The sequence below is a fragment of the Glossina fuscipes genome, unplaced genomic scaffold (genome assembly GCF_014805625.2).
Source record: "Glossina fuscipes isolate IAEA_lab_2018 unplaced genomic scaffold, Yale_Gfus_2 1, whole genome shotgun sequence".
NCBI lineage: Eukaryota > Metazoa > Arthropoda > Insecta > Diptera > Glossinidae > Glossina > Glossina fuscipes.
In genome coordinates this window covers 16,090,134-16,104,346 of record NW_023998415.1, presented here as the reverse complement: position 1 = coordinate 16,104,346, position 14,213 = coordinate 16,090,134, and the positions used below count along the sequence as shown (strand labels likewise).

The following is a 14,213-nucleotide window of genomic DNA, read 5'->3' as shown; positions in this document are numbered from 1 at the left end:
TAGTTAGTGGTTTGGTGGCTTCTTCGTATTGTTCTTATTCTTATTCATGGTCTGTTTTTTTTTTTTTTTTTTTTTTTTTTTTTTTTTTTTTATAAGTTTATATTTATAGTTGTTACATTACATAGATGGTTAGTTGTTGTTGTGAGAAATATTTTGGATGTTATAAAAGGGCCTAGATGGTAAGAAATGGTCAGCAGTTTCCTTGAACTGGCCGTCAAGTGCACATCCGTGTTGTATAGTATTATCAAACGACATTTCTTTCAGTGCTGCTTTGCCAAGATTGTGATAAGAAAAAAGTGTTAATTGTTTTTAAGACTAAATATAAACTAAATTCATTATTGATTCACTCTGTGAGTACAAATTTTCTTGAAGAAAAAAAAATTCTTTCTTTTTTTTTTTCTTAAAAACAAGGTAAGTGTTTTCCTATAATCAATTATCTTTTCAAGTTTAATGTATACATAAAAATTCATATTTCAAATATTGAGAAATAATAATGAAATATAAATGCAACACTATTGTACCAATCACAATTGGGAGGTGCATACGATTTGCAAAAAATAATTGAAGAAGCTTTATAATTAGATATCAGGTAAAATGATCTGACATTTGGTCTTTGGTTCTCGAACAGCGTAAATAGGGTAAGTCACTTGACTTTTCTATGTCCTGCAGTCGGCTTATCGATATCATGATCGCATGATGGCCCTAGGACAGTGTTAGTTGATTTTGAAGTTCCCCTCATCATACTCATTACGATACAAATACGATCCGCAAGAAACTACAAGTTTTCCCCATTTTTTTAAATGAATGCTTCAAGAAAATATGGAAATGTTTAAAGTGTTTTCATAAATATTCCTTATTAGGGTCGAAAAATGGTAAAAATGACAACACGATTACCAAAATGCTACATACTATCCACCATATATGAAGGGATGTGTTTAGTTCTACTCTTTTGTTTTTTATTTGATCCTACGATATGTTGTCTTATCGTCTAATATCGAATATTGATAGGAATGTATCTATCAAGTGCATGGAAATCTTTTTCTCTTTTGCACTCAAATATATAATTCACGAGGTGTTTTTAATGGATTCAGTCCACCGCTCAAAGCAACTTTTTTTTCTCCTTTTTCTTAATGTCAGCTCAAGGTATTTTCTTCAAACAAATATAATGTGATAGCTGGGTAGTTAGCTAGTAAGCTCAAGTTATGGGGGGATGGGGAGAAGGTCAATATTAAATACCCAAAACCACGCCCTCTAATGTAATTCTAAAATTATAATTCCTTACGCAAAGTACACGAAATTAGGCTCTTATTCACCCAAAGACTTCTGTGACTTAAATTTAGTGAGTGCATGCATTTTGCCGAGTTTTTGCCATAAGCCGAGTTTCATTATCAATTGATACAAGAACATTTAGTAAAAAGATTGTGCTCGTCTCATGCGTGTTATATGTTACAAATATTTTTATACATTACTATAGTTATAATATATTGCCTTGCATCCACCATCGAAGGATAGCCGAAGGCTATAACCATTTTGTCATAACGTTTGCAATATCCAAAAGGAAGCTTCGAAGCCCCTTTGCTCAATTTGCAATTCTAAATCGATTAATTCATGTCTGTCGGTCTGTGTGTGGTGGGCACTGATGATACTATGCTAGTCACAAAAACGCAAATATCGACTTCAAAGTTGGTAGAAACATTTAAGAAAAATTTACAGACGCAAAGATAGACGATCCAACTTTCTGCGTATAATTTCATTTTATTGTCAACACACATATCTGTACATTGAATGGAAAGTTTAGTCAAACACCTTACTATCATGCTATCAAGCAAAAAACAACAAAACACGATGCTATTGAAACATAGATGGCAGCACCTTGTAGATGTTTGCGTGAAAAGCATGTTCGTCGTTGCGATCAATGCAATTTATATTTGACATTTGCAGTAAGGCAAAATTGCTGGCCAAGTTTAAAGTTCTCATAAAAGACGATAGATACAAGAAGGAGAAAATGCGAAAATATTTATAATTGATTTTTTCCAAGTTTTCCAAGTCGGCCTGGTTTCATTTTCAGAAACAGGCAAAGGTGACTAAGTAGATTACTCTACGCACTTTACCTACACGCATACACGCATTGGCCAACAACGAGATAAGCTTTTTATATAGCTTGGTATGTGATTGCCTTAGGAAAGGGTCTTGAACATGAAATCAATTTTTAATTGAAATAAAATTTCAGTGTCTTGTAAACTTTATTTATTATCTTAAACACAAATTGAGTCGATTAAGAACTGATAAGCTAAAGTTGTTCATGTAACGATTCCTACATTGTTTAAAAAAACAATCATATTTTCAAATTTATCTTCAAATCATTTATGGTCATAAGTTGAGACAATTTGTTGTCCTACCCTTTCTGCAAACAATAAAAGCGCATTCTCACCGAAAGAATTCTTTAACTTTAAATACCGGAAATGCTTTCACAAGTGAACTGAGCTCCGTTAAAACGGATTTTCCTCCTAAAAAAAAAAAAAAATAATACTTTCCCGCCTCTTACTTGGACGATTTTGTTATATCCTTGTCCACTTGCTTGAGTACATGGGTATACAACACTCGAAAGGACTTAAGATAAATCCACCGTTAATAAATCGACTGATTCGCTCGCTTTCTGAATTGATTCAAGTATGTCTGTCCGTCGGTCTGCTTTGAGTTTTCCCCTTCAACTTACAGGCTGCAATTTTGAAGATATTTTTGATGGAATTTAATACACTCACCCACTGTTTTGGCCCAAGAACGAACGCTATTGGAAATCGTTCGAATTGGACCATTTTTTCGATCGCCTCCCATATAAGGCCTTATTTTGAAAAGTCCTCCAATAAATATAGGGCAGGGTAGTTAATGGTTGGTTGTAGCTCTCTAAAGCGTTTTTGCTTCCGTTTTTTTTTTTTTTTCTTCTTCTTCTAATTATTAACACTCACGCAATAGATCGATAAGGCGAACTTTTAGCATTATTGGCTTTTATGAATAATCGAATGAAGTTTCAAATTAATGGACACGGACGTTGTCAAACCAAAACTCTAATAAAGCGCATTGTTTGGTTTCGGTTCGCGGCTTGTTCCATTTTCTAGATGCCTGTCCTTTCCAATTTTAACTTCTTCTTCTTCACTTAAAAATACATCTGCCAAATGCCGGACAGACGAAATGGCGGACAACGAATCAATAAATCAAAACTGCGTAGAAGTAAATTTGGTTTTTATGGTAAGTGGACGCGTCCGGCATAAACCGAGTATAATCGGTTTTTTTTTGCTTCCAAGGAGCAACTATTTATTCATTCGTTTTTATTCAAAAAAAGAAAGAAAGTCGACTAAATCGCATTCATTTTCCATTGAATATATTTAATGATTTCGCCTTCTCTTTTCGCCGCTTTAGATGTTCAAGCAGTTTTTAATTTTGACCCTTCTGCGGTCCAATTTTATTTGGTCCAAGTCCTTACAAGGACGTAGCGATGTGACTCCGCATATTGTCATTGTTACACCGCAAGCTCAAGTTCATTTGGAGCCCGCTGTCGCTGCCAGTCCTTATCTACAACATTTTTCACCATTTACTCGTTATGCTGCTCCTCACGAAGAAACTGTTGTTTATGTACCAACTGGCGCTGCAACAAGTGCTGCTACCGCTACCGGTGTCTTTTTACCGGCCAGTTTAAGTGCGAGCAAGGCTGTACCAATACTACAAGCACGACAAGCGCCCGAACAAATTGTTCAAGCTGCAGCTACTGCCCAACAAATAGTTAACGCCATACAAGCCGCTGTACCACAGAACAATCTTTCGGAAACGGCATCACAATTGGCTGCGCAAGCAGCCACTGCCGCTCAACAAGCCAACGAAGCGTTCGCATCAGCTGGCGCATTTTTCCCGATCGCTCAGTCTAGTGATAATCCACTTTCCCAGGCTTCAAATGCCTTAAATCAAATTGCCACAGCAATCGCGGTTGGCAGTACTGGCGGCGGCGAGGCCAGCGGTAGTGCAAACCCTTCGGTTAATGCTCCTCCTGCTGCTGAATCTGACGGCTCTAGCAATGATAATATTAAAAAAATTAGCAAAATTCAATATGAAATTCCTTTAAGTCCGATATTAGCAAACGAGCCACGCCATCATTACTTCATCGCTCCAGGTCCGGTACCGCAATTTGTTGACGTTGTACAGACTCCTGTTTTCGTAGCACCGGCCTCTGCTCATTTACGAGCGCGCAGCTTGCAAGCGAGCCGAGATGAAACCCCAATTATAGCTATTCCTTTACCTGAAGCTATTAAGCCGCAAGCTTTACCTCTGCAAAGTCCCGAACCAATAGCCGAAGAAAAATTAGAAGAGCAAAAGGAGAAAATCGAATATAAACGGTATTTAGAAGCGAAACCACTACAACAGGAACCGCTGAAAGAGGAATTAATAAAAGATGAAAAAAGCAAAAGCAGTGAAAAAGGCAAGTAAAGTAAATAAAGAAGGTAAAGAAAGGCATAATCGTTCGTCCTAAAGTATTTTGTCAATTATTACCAAATAATTTGGTCGATCAATAATAAACGTCTCTCTTGCTAGATAATCTGAACAAATATTTCCGTTAAGTATCAGATCAATATGTTTTTTATAAACTAACCGTAAGTTCGGTCCGATCAGAACACTTGTTCTTCATACCACTGCTTATTTCAGTAAGATGTGATCCCCGCAGTTCAAGTGCATTCATGTTGCCTCAGGGGATTTCTTTATTAGCTTCAATCAAGCTAAGATGGCTTTTATGAATTTGCCTGTCTTTCGGTCATTGCTATATTCTTACCAGCGAGAACTCAACATTTAAAACTTCTACTAATCGTTCCAAAAATTCAAGTTCAAATTTGTTAGTCAATCCAGCAGACGGACCATTTCTTTTAATCTCAAAAACGCTATCAAAACTACTCCCTTTATATTGGCCTGCAGAGATCGTCTCCAGGTGCTCGATATAAACTTCGGAACAAGACGATTACGATACCGGCAATGTTGTAACTTAGTAACTTAGAGTATTCGGCATTGTTTCGCCGAAATTACGAATCAAGCGAAAATGTTTTCATTTTTCTTGCTTGCGGTGAACGGTACGATACAGTTTCTTGCATCAATTGAAAGCATAAATAATATAAAGTACGAGGCTTACGTGACACTTATCTCTTCATATTAAAAACGTAATGAGAAAAGGAGAAGAATTAACTGCGATCTCAACATCTCTGAGAAGTGGGGACATTCAAAATGTAATAATTCAGAAGACACGAAATACTTACGGAGAAGCAATGCTGGAAAACACTTTTTAAAAATAATAATTTTTTTTATTTTCATGTAATTATACGTAGGTCAACAAGCTTTAATGGATTCAGGCTATCAGCAATCTCGTCCACAGCAATTACCAGAGCAAATATTGCAACAACCGCAAGAAGAGCTGTTACAGAAAGAGAAACCGCAAGAGCAATTGTTGCAGCATAAGCAAGAACAGTCTGAAAAGCGGCAAAAGCAACCAACATTGCCACAGAAACAACTGCAACAAGAATTGGAAGAGAGACAACCGCAATTGCAACAACAATCCCAACAACAACCACAACAACAACAACTGCTGCAACCACAACAACAACTGCAACAACAACAACAACTGCAACAACAACAACTGCAACAACAACAACTGCAACAACAACCACAACAACAACAAACGCAACAACAACAACAACCGCAACAACAACAACAACCGCAACAACAACAACAACCGCAACAACAACAACCGCAACAACAACAAGCACAATTGAAAGCAGCTGCAGCCGTTGATGATGCAACCGTTGCGGGTGGCGCCGGCGCTGCCACTACCACTGGTGCTGTCGCTGCCGCTTTTGATGATAAAGTTCAATCCTCAAAGGTGGCCTAGGAAGTGTTTTATTAATATCAAGAACAAAAAGAAAGAATCACCCACCCATTACAAACACTACAAATATACATATCGACATACACATCGATCGCACGCGCTAGACACGCAATTATGGGTTAAATTGTTGGTGGCGCATTCGAATTCGATATAGCATTCAATAGCACATCACATTATCATGTTCACTCATATTCATCATACATGTAGAAAACTATCATTCATTTAAACATAACAAGTGACATAAAAATACAAAAAAAGAAAAAAAAAAAAAAAAAAAAAAACAAATAAATAAATGAAAATATATATATATATATGTATTTATATATATATATATATATATACAAAAGGAGGAGAAAAAAATTTTAATGAATTGAATAAAATACACAAAATAAATGAAAAGTGAATGTAAAATGCAAAGAGACGCAAGAGCTTCATTTCATCTTGAAAACAGCTTTGAGTAAATTGATATTTGTCTAATGGTGACAAATCCGATAATGTCAAATGCATATTAATGTTTGGTTGAAAGTGAAATTTCGAAGTTTTCTTCACAAATCGTCTTTAGGGTCGGCTGATACCGGCTATAGTAAACTACTTTGTTCAATTAACAAAGCGTCCAAGGAATAGTGCACAGAGTCACAAATGCTGAAATTTATATATCGATTTTTCGTCCTGTTATCTTGCTTGGGATTGGGGGGAATAAAGTAATTTTCTCCTTTTTCTTTTTTTTCTTTTGTGCCTAACTAACCCCGAAGTAAATGAAATTTCCAAAAATTTTCTTTCAATATCACAGCATGTTCGGTTTTCTTAAGTGTGTCAACTATTTGCGGACTTCACTGTATTGAGTAAACATTACGAGTTACGCATTCAACAAAAAAAAAAAAAAAAACAAAAAGAAAAGAAAAGATAAATAAATAAAAAGCACACGTCCGTATACCCCAGTTATTTATATGTTTACATATATATAAAAACATTAAACATTAAATAAAAGTTACACAAAAAAAAAACAAACATTTTATAAAACCGCAGAAATAGCTCAGCAACAAGCGATTAAGCGATTAATTGCCAAAAAAAATACATGATTTTCGTCTCAAATGTTGAACACTCACTGTTCGTCAAAGGCACAAGGCAAACTGAGACCACTACTACTACTACTACTACGATGGCAATAGGGACTTGACAAGACCGAACGATGAAGAAATCATCAGTGTTTTCTACAATTTCTGAGAGAAAGTGTTTCGTTGTCCTCACTAGTAGGGAGTATGGCAACAAAAGCAATGGACAACGGACTAATAAACTAAGAATTGTATATAGATATGTATAAAATTTATAAAAATCTTTCCTCGTTAAAAAGAAAACTTACATAATGAGTAAATGGGCGTTTCAGTCCTATTTATTCGTATTCGTATTCGACGATTGATTAATCTTTAAATTAAATTTTTTTTTTTTTTTTTTTTTTTTTTTTTTTTTAATAAGAGAGTGTGAAAGAGTCGTGATCTTTCCTTACCGCGAAAGCTTTAGAAAGCGGATAGTTCTCGACATACAAATCTTGTCAAGCCCTTAAAAGCCCAAATCGTTTGTTTTATTATTATTGAACTTGGAATTTTACCTGAAACTCTCGTCGACCCGTTGTCTTATTTACGCTTGGTAAAGCTTTTCTTATTGCAACACTATATGAAGGCGTATATGGTCAATAGCAAAGAATCCAATCGCAAAGAGCTAACTAAATATGACTACAAATATGCATCGGCGATCCTATATCTAGACTAAATCGATTTAATCATGTCTATCTTTAAAAGGTGGAACTTATGAGAATTGAAAGTATGTTTCTTACCTTCACGTCAGTATCAAAATTCAAAAATCAGTTAAAACCCGAAGAAAGAATCTATATGGATTTCGACCACTGAAGAAACAAATACAAATAGGACGGACGCAGTTACATATATGTGATTGTAAAGATATATTATACGATATATGAACGATAAATCGGCTGAATGAATTTTCATTATATCTTGCAATCAGATATTGTGACAACGGTTAGCGATAAATATGTTCTCGTTAAGTTTTTATTTATTTTCAACGATTTTCTCTCTTAAAAAAAGTTTATATTGATTGAGAAATTTACTTGGCTGTGTGGCGTTTATATAAAACGATTTAAAATATTCGTTGTACACATTTAAAATCTTGAAAAACAGTTTACCCGGTCCAGAGAGTACAAGAGTTTTGTTTGTTGCTTTTTCTTCTTCTTCTTTGTGTTTTTTTTTTAAATTTTTTTCACTTAGCATGCGTATTTAAAGCTACTACTAATGCAGTCTGACAATAAAAATTCACTTAACATAAACAATTTAACACTTGAAGTTAAAAGGTGTAAAAAAGAAATCTCTGATCATATACGAACAATCTCGTTCGACGAGCAATCTCATTATAGTCATAATAATTTTCGTTTGCCGTACAACAGCATGTATAAAATATTGTTGCAACAATATCAACAATTACAACAACAACAACAACTAATAATAATAATTCTTATTATTCTGTGTGTAATAATAGCAGAAATGCATGCAGCAACGATTCGACGACAATCAAGAAAACCAGATATCGAACTAGATGCAGATATAAACGAACCAAATATTAATTTATTAAGGCACAGTGCATGGGAGAACAATAATACAATACCAACACCGACCATGATCTTCAATATTATGCTGAATGCGATACAACAAGTACCTTCATCAGCCGGTGGCGTTGCTACGTTACACGATCTAAACATGAAAATCTATGGCGATGGCGTCGAACATAAATTACCGCCGGTACTAGAACGCATTATACAACGTATACAAACTTACTTTTCAGTTTATCGTTATACAGATACAACTAAACCGGTGCATTTAATGTTTTGGCCGTATAAAGAAACCATAATATCAACATCAACTGCAATTGCAACGACAACGACAACGACAACGATGACGATAAAACCAATAAAAGCAACAAAAAACACAACAACAAAATCGCCTTTAACTTCATCGCAATCTCAAGCTCAATCGACAACGACCACAAGCACTCCTAACCAGTTACAATCTGTTACAAAAACTGAAAATGTAAATAATACGAAATTCTGTAAATAACAGTGCGATCTAACAGCGAGAATAACGCAACGCATTGCATTATAAAAATTTTGCAATTAATTCAGTTTTTTAAGTTTACTTCTCTTGTTGAGTTAGTTATTAATCATTTTCTCTTATGCTTTTTGTACATATTCAAAATATAATTATTGTTAATAATTAAATAGAGACTTTCAAATATTTTTAATATATAAAATTTGAATTAATTGAAAATTAGCAATTGAGATAAGGATGAGTTCAAATTTGATTTAATTAAATTGTTACATAAAATGAAATAAAAACGTGACATGAAAATTTCAAAAATTATATCATGCTTGATAGGATTACATAAGTATTACATAAATTAAAAGGTAACCTGTTCATATGTATGCACGGCGTGTCACACGTTGAAAGATACAAGTATGGATTCCTTACACCATGTATTCCTTAGATTTAAAAAAAACTCAACCCATCATGATTGATTACATTTTATAATATATATTTCGACGACGGAAGCCAAAACGTAATATCGATGAGTGTCAAAGAGTCACCAAATAGCATATATAAATTCAAGACGCGGTTCGCTCTTACATGATCACATACTTATCTAAAACTGACATTGCCTTACCTTACTCATAAACTTGCAAGTATTCCCCTCTATTTTCATTATCGCGGGTTCTAAGCTTATATAACTAAGCAAGGACATAAACTAGTTTTACAAAAGCGCCATCTGTACTCTTGCAAAGATAGTATTTATTGTATTTTCCTTTTTTTCTTCTTTTTTTTACAACGGCTGGTGTCTTTGCTAAATAGCAATCGAACGATGGAGAAAATTAACTTCAACAGTTTGGACTGTGTTTGCAGCCTAAGCGAGGCTACGTTTGCGAATTTTATTTTCTCTAATTTTTCCTTTTATTTTATGTATAGTACTTCTCCGTTCAAATATCAAATATCAAATAGCTCATACGCATTTATAAATGATCGTTTTATTGTTCACAAACGGTTAGGGCGTTGCGTCAACGAGCAGTTCTTACACTTAATATTATTCGTTTCCTTTGATTCTTCTTTTTATACGCTACACGACTAATGACACAATGCTCTGAAGATCTTGAGATAGAGCCATGACCTTCTATTACACCGATCAAGTCAAGCTTGTCTGTCCCTCTGTCCATATTAAGTTCTTGTTAAATTTTTCAGATATTGTAATGAAAATATAAACGAATACCATCGAGAATAGTTCGGATCGCACACTTCCCATCTAACACCTTATCTTGAAAACTCGTTATAGTATATATATAGAAGTAGTGTACGCAAATATTCTAATTTAAATAAGACTATTGATGGTTGGCTGAGTTGCAAAGATACATACATAGAGTGACTTCTCTGTCGAACGGGCATGGCAGTCGAAAGTGTCTAAGACGAGATATTGTATTGTAAATAGTTGCATGCGTTTTGCTTCGATGCAGACACGAATAAAAAGACTAATGAATTGAAAAACCGAAGAATCACGCATGGTATACGAAGCACTTCAAGAATGATAAATGACAAATGACAATGAATTTCATCACAGAAAATGAATGACTCTAGTTGGACTAAATCTAGTCGCCTCGCATTATTCGCGAATAAGAGAGCGCTAAACGATTTTTTCAACAATGGAAAAGTAAAGTTTCCCGAGTACGACGGTTCTCATTATAAGCAAGGTATCGAAACTAGTTAGCATCATTGGGAAAACTATGCTGAGCTAAACGGGGATTATGTTGAGAAATGCGGTAAAGTTATTCTGCTTACATTTTTGTCCGATCCGGTACTCTTAACACCCGGTACAATCGGATGCAACCAGCCATAGATTATTCATATCATTTATAGACATTGGCGCAGCAACAGGAACAGGAAAAGGAGGGACATTTGAATCAACGCAAAACATCAAGGCGAACAAATTATCTGCAAGCAGCCATCGCGGTGAAAGTAAAAGTAATCATGATAACACGTACTTGTTGGATGCATAAGCGGCTTAAATAAAGTTGAAAATATTATCATAGATCCAGTGGGATGTTCTGTCCGGCCCGGTTACAACAAATTGCAACAAATATGCGGATATTCATTTGATGCATATGTGACATCCGTGACCTAGCTTTATACTCACCTAGCAAAGGAACATTCTTGTTACAGTTTAGTGAGATGCGATCGTGTAGCCATAGCTGCTAACAAAGTTTATTTCCGAACTGAAATGCTATGCTCTGGTCGACCATTTTTATTCGCTCGACAATACCGTCAAGATTGTGTTGGAGGACAATCCCTCCTGGTCAACACCGGCCATTGGGGGAAGGCTACAAGCGAAAAGTCAGATTCGCAGAGAAAGAACAGAACATTGCGTTAGGCTAATGCATTTACACTTGCATTTAAAATTCCTTTCTCCAAGAATATGAAAAGTTCGGATTATTCTATCTAGTGTAAGGGTTTGAGTTTTTTATTTTTCATATCTACCTTACTCCGCGAAAGAAGGTCCAATTTGATATGATTTTTGTCATCTAAATTCGACTTTTTTATACCCTACATCACTTGCGGTAGGGTATATTAAGTTAGTGCGAACGTATGTAACACGAAAAAGGGCTTAAGATAAACTCACTTTTTATTCTATCGAACCGTTTCAGAATCGTAATCTGAATTGATGTAAGACTGTCTGTCCATGAAAATTTGTATTCAAACTACAGCTCGCAATTCTTGAGATATTTTGATGAAGTTAGGTACAGTGACATGTTATGACCCAAACACGATCGCTATTGAAAATTAAATTCGACTCGGTTCACTTTATCCACCACTCCACAAACATTGTAATTTTCAAAATCTCTCGGCAAAAATGGCTAAGTAATAGTATTTCGGCCTTGCTAAATTGGTACAAAAACTGTCGGCCAGTTGGAATTTTTGAACCCCCTCTCATATATCGAAAACTGAAGTTCATACAACAAAAAGGTATAGTTTTCAATACTTCACAATAAATATTATATCATAATAGGAAATTAATATAAAAAATTTAACTATATAAAATTTGGACCATCTTGTGCTATTTTTTCGATCCTACCCTAATAAAGATTTTTACGGAAATCGATCCTTTGTAGAACAGAAAAGTCTAAGTTTCAATATGTGATCGTCGAACTTGACTTGATAATATTATAGTAATTCCATACAAAAATGAAGTCTACAAAATTTAGACCATGTGCACCTATTTTTGGATCCTGCCCTAGATTAGGCTGCGTTTTGGGCCTGCTTCCCTAGAATTATGCCTTTATATATATATGAAGAAGATATAATTTTTGCGTTCTATAAGATAAAATAAGAGTTGTTGTTGTTGTGTTAGACAATGTGGTGTAGGGTATTCAATAGTCAGCGCTAACGCGACTATAATGTTTTTACCTGTTAAGATAGCAGGCAGTATTTCTTCATATTTCTGAATTTTATACTTTTAAAAAAGAAAAAAAAAAATACATAAAAAAATTTCTTTTAATCGGGGAAACTTGGTTGCACTTTGACATTATTGCGGCCTGTACTTATAATAAAATCGTAATGAAAATGCTTTTTATTAAAAATTATTTCTGTTTATTTTTTTTTTTTTTTTTTTTTTTTATTATTGTTATTATTATTATTATTTTTTTTTTTATTAATATCTTAAAATCGTAAATATATTTGAAATGATAAAAAAATCAATTTATAGCAACATTAACAGAGGCACTAACAGACCAAGTGTGTGATTTTATAATAATAGCAGAAATTATTGCATAATATTCAGAATAAATAGAACAACAGGTATAATGTACATATGATTGTACGAACAGTATATATATGTATATAACTATGATAACAAAAAAGTAAAAATCACAATTGTGAGCGCACCTGTATCTCAGCATCATTTCAACATCTTTGGATAACGAACAAATCATGCAATCACTTTTGTCTGTCTACCTGTCTGTCTGTCTGTCTGTCTGTTTGTGTGTCTGTTTATTTAATTGTCACTTCATTTGTCATCATTTCAAGAGTGATATGCTCCAATTGTAAAGTTATAGTGACGGTGACAGTTTCGAATAAGAAAAAAAAGTAAAAAATAAAATAAATAAATAAAATACACACACATACATGCATAAATTTACATATGATTTAATGATTAGAACGAAATGTTAATAACTTACCATTACTATTATATTATTACTATTTGTTACGACTATGATATAATATGCCTTTGTAAAATTATACAAAATTTTAATTACTTTGTCTATTTACTTTTCAATTTAAACACTAAAAATTTCCAATTACTTGATTGCGTTACTTCATTCATTTTATATTCAACTCATCAAATCTTCTTCAATTAAAATAATGTTAATATGGCAAGATTAATTACATATACACACATGTAAATATATACATGTACACATACATTTTATAACAAAATTTTAATTAATGCTTCATTTTTAGTATTTTCCATTCTCCATTCTCCATTTTTTATATTCGAACTTTTGTTTCTTTCTTTCGTTTGAAACATTAACTTAAAATAGTTAATAGTGGTATAGAATAAAATTTGGATAGGATGAGACGCGATAAAGTGAAAAATGTTAAACATTTTTACACGCATCTACAAAATGAGTCATAATTAATTAACTAAATAATACAAGTTCGTACGATAGATATCCGTTACCTTTCTTTCTGATTAGATGCATTATAATCCGGTATACTCGAACAAGTAATGAGATTTTTTAAATAAAATCCATGACAAACAATTCGATCGATGCTAAGACATGATAACATTAAACATTCATCAAATCGTTGTATAATAATAATATTATTATAAATTTTGAAAGGATGTAATCTGTACTATCTGCTGAAAGGCATTTCAAAGAGAGGCTAATAATACAGAAAGAGAGAGTGAGAGAGAGTGAGAGAGAATGAGAGAGATCATTGATGATTGATATAAATTTTAGGGGACATCTTGAATATCCATCATCTTGCACAAATGCATTTTGTTAAATATAGGCGTTGGTCAGTTGACCATTCGAAATCAAATTTCCATCATATTTCTAGCGGGTCCTGCAGGAAATTGTAATAGATCTTAGATCAATATTTCTTATTATCTATAAATTGAAATTATGAGTCATCATGAACGCATTTCGCATATGTTTATTAAAATTTTCAGAGTCGTTCGAGTTGTCTTT

The 14,213-nt window shown here is 33.8% G+C and overlaps 2 protein-coding genes across 2 annotated transcripts; both read left to right on the top strand.

Moving 5' to 3' along the window:
* The first annotated feature begins 339 nt into the window (after positions 1–339).
* Positions 340–6,489, top strand: LOC119632444 (RNA polymerase II degradation factor 1). The gene is made up of 4 exons (XM_038025353.1): positions 340–411; positions 3,418–4,468; positions 5,361–5,571; positions 6,480–6,489. Exons 2-4 carry the CDS (start codon positions 3,418–3,420, stop codon positions 6,487–6,489), a joined length of 1,272 nt encoding a protein of 423 aa, XP_037881281.1. The 5' UTR covers positions 340–411.
* Positions 6,490–8,203: 1,714 nt separating this feature from the next.
* LOC119632443 lies at positions 8,204–9,039 on the top strand. Its single transcript, XM_038025352.1, has one exon. The coding sequence runs from the start codon at positions 8,221–8,223 to the stop codon at positions 9,037–9,039; it is 819 nt and encodes a 272-aa protein (XP_037881280.1). The 5' UTR covers positions 8,204–8,220.
* The last annotated feature ends 5,174 nt before the right edge of the window (positions 9,040–14,213 follow it).

Coding starts and splice junctions, on each gene's coding strand:
- LOC119632443 (XM_038025352.1), top strand. CDS start 8,221: ATGCAGTCTGACAATAAAAATTCACTTAACATAAACAATTTAACACTT.
- LOC119632444 (XM_038025353.1), top strand. CDS start 3,418: ATGTTCAAGCAGTTTTTAATTTTGACCCTTCTGCGGTCCAATTTTATT. Junction 4,469..5,360: donor AAGCAAAAGCAGTGAAAAAG/GCAAGTAAAGTA, acceptor AATTATACGTAG/GTCAACAAGCTTTAATGGAT.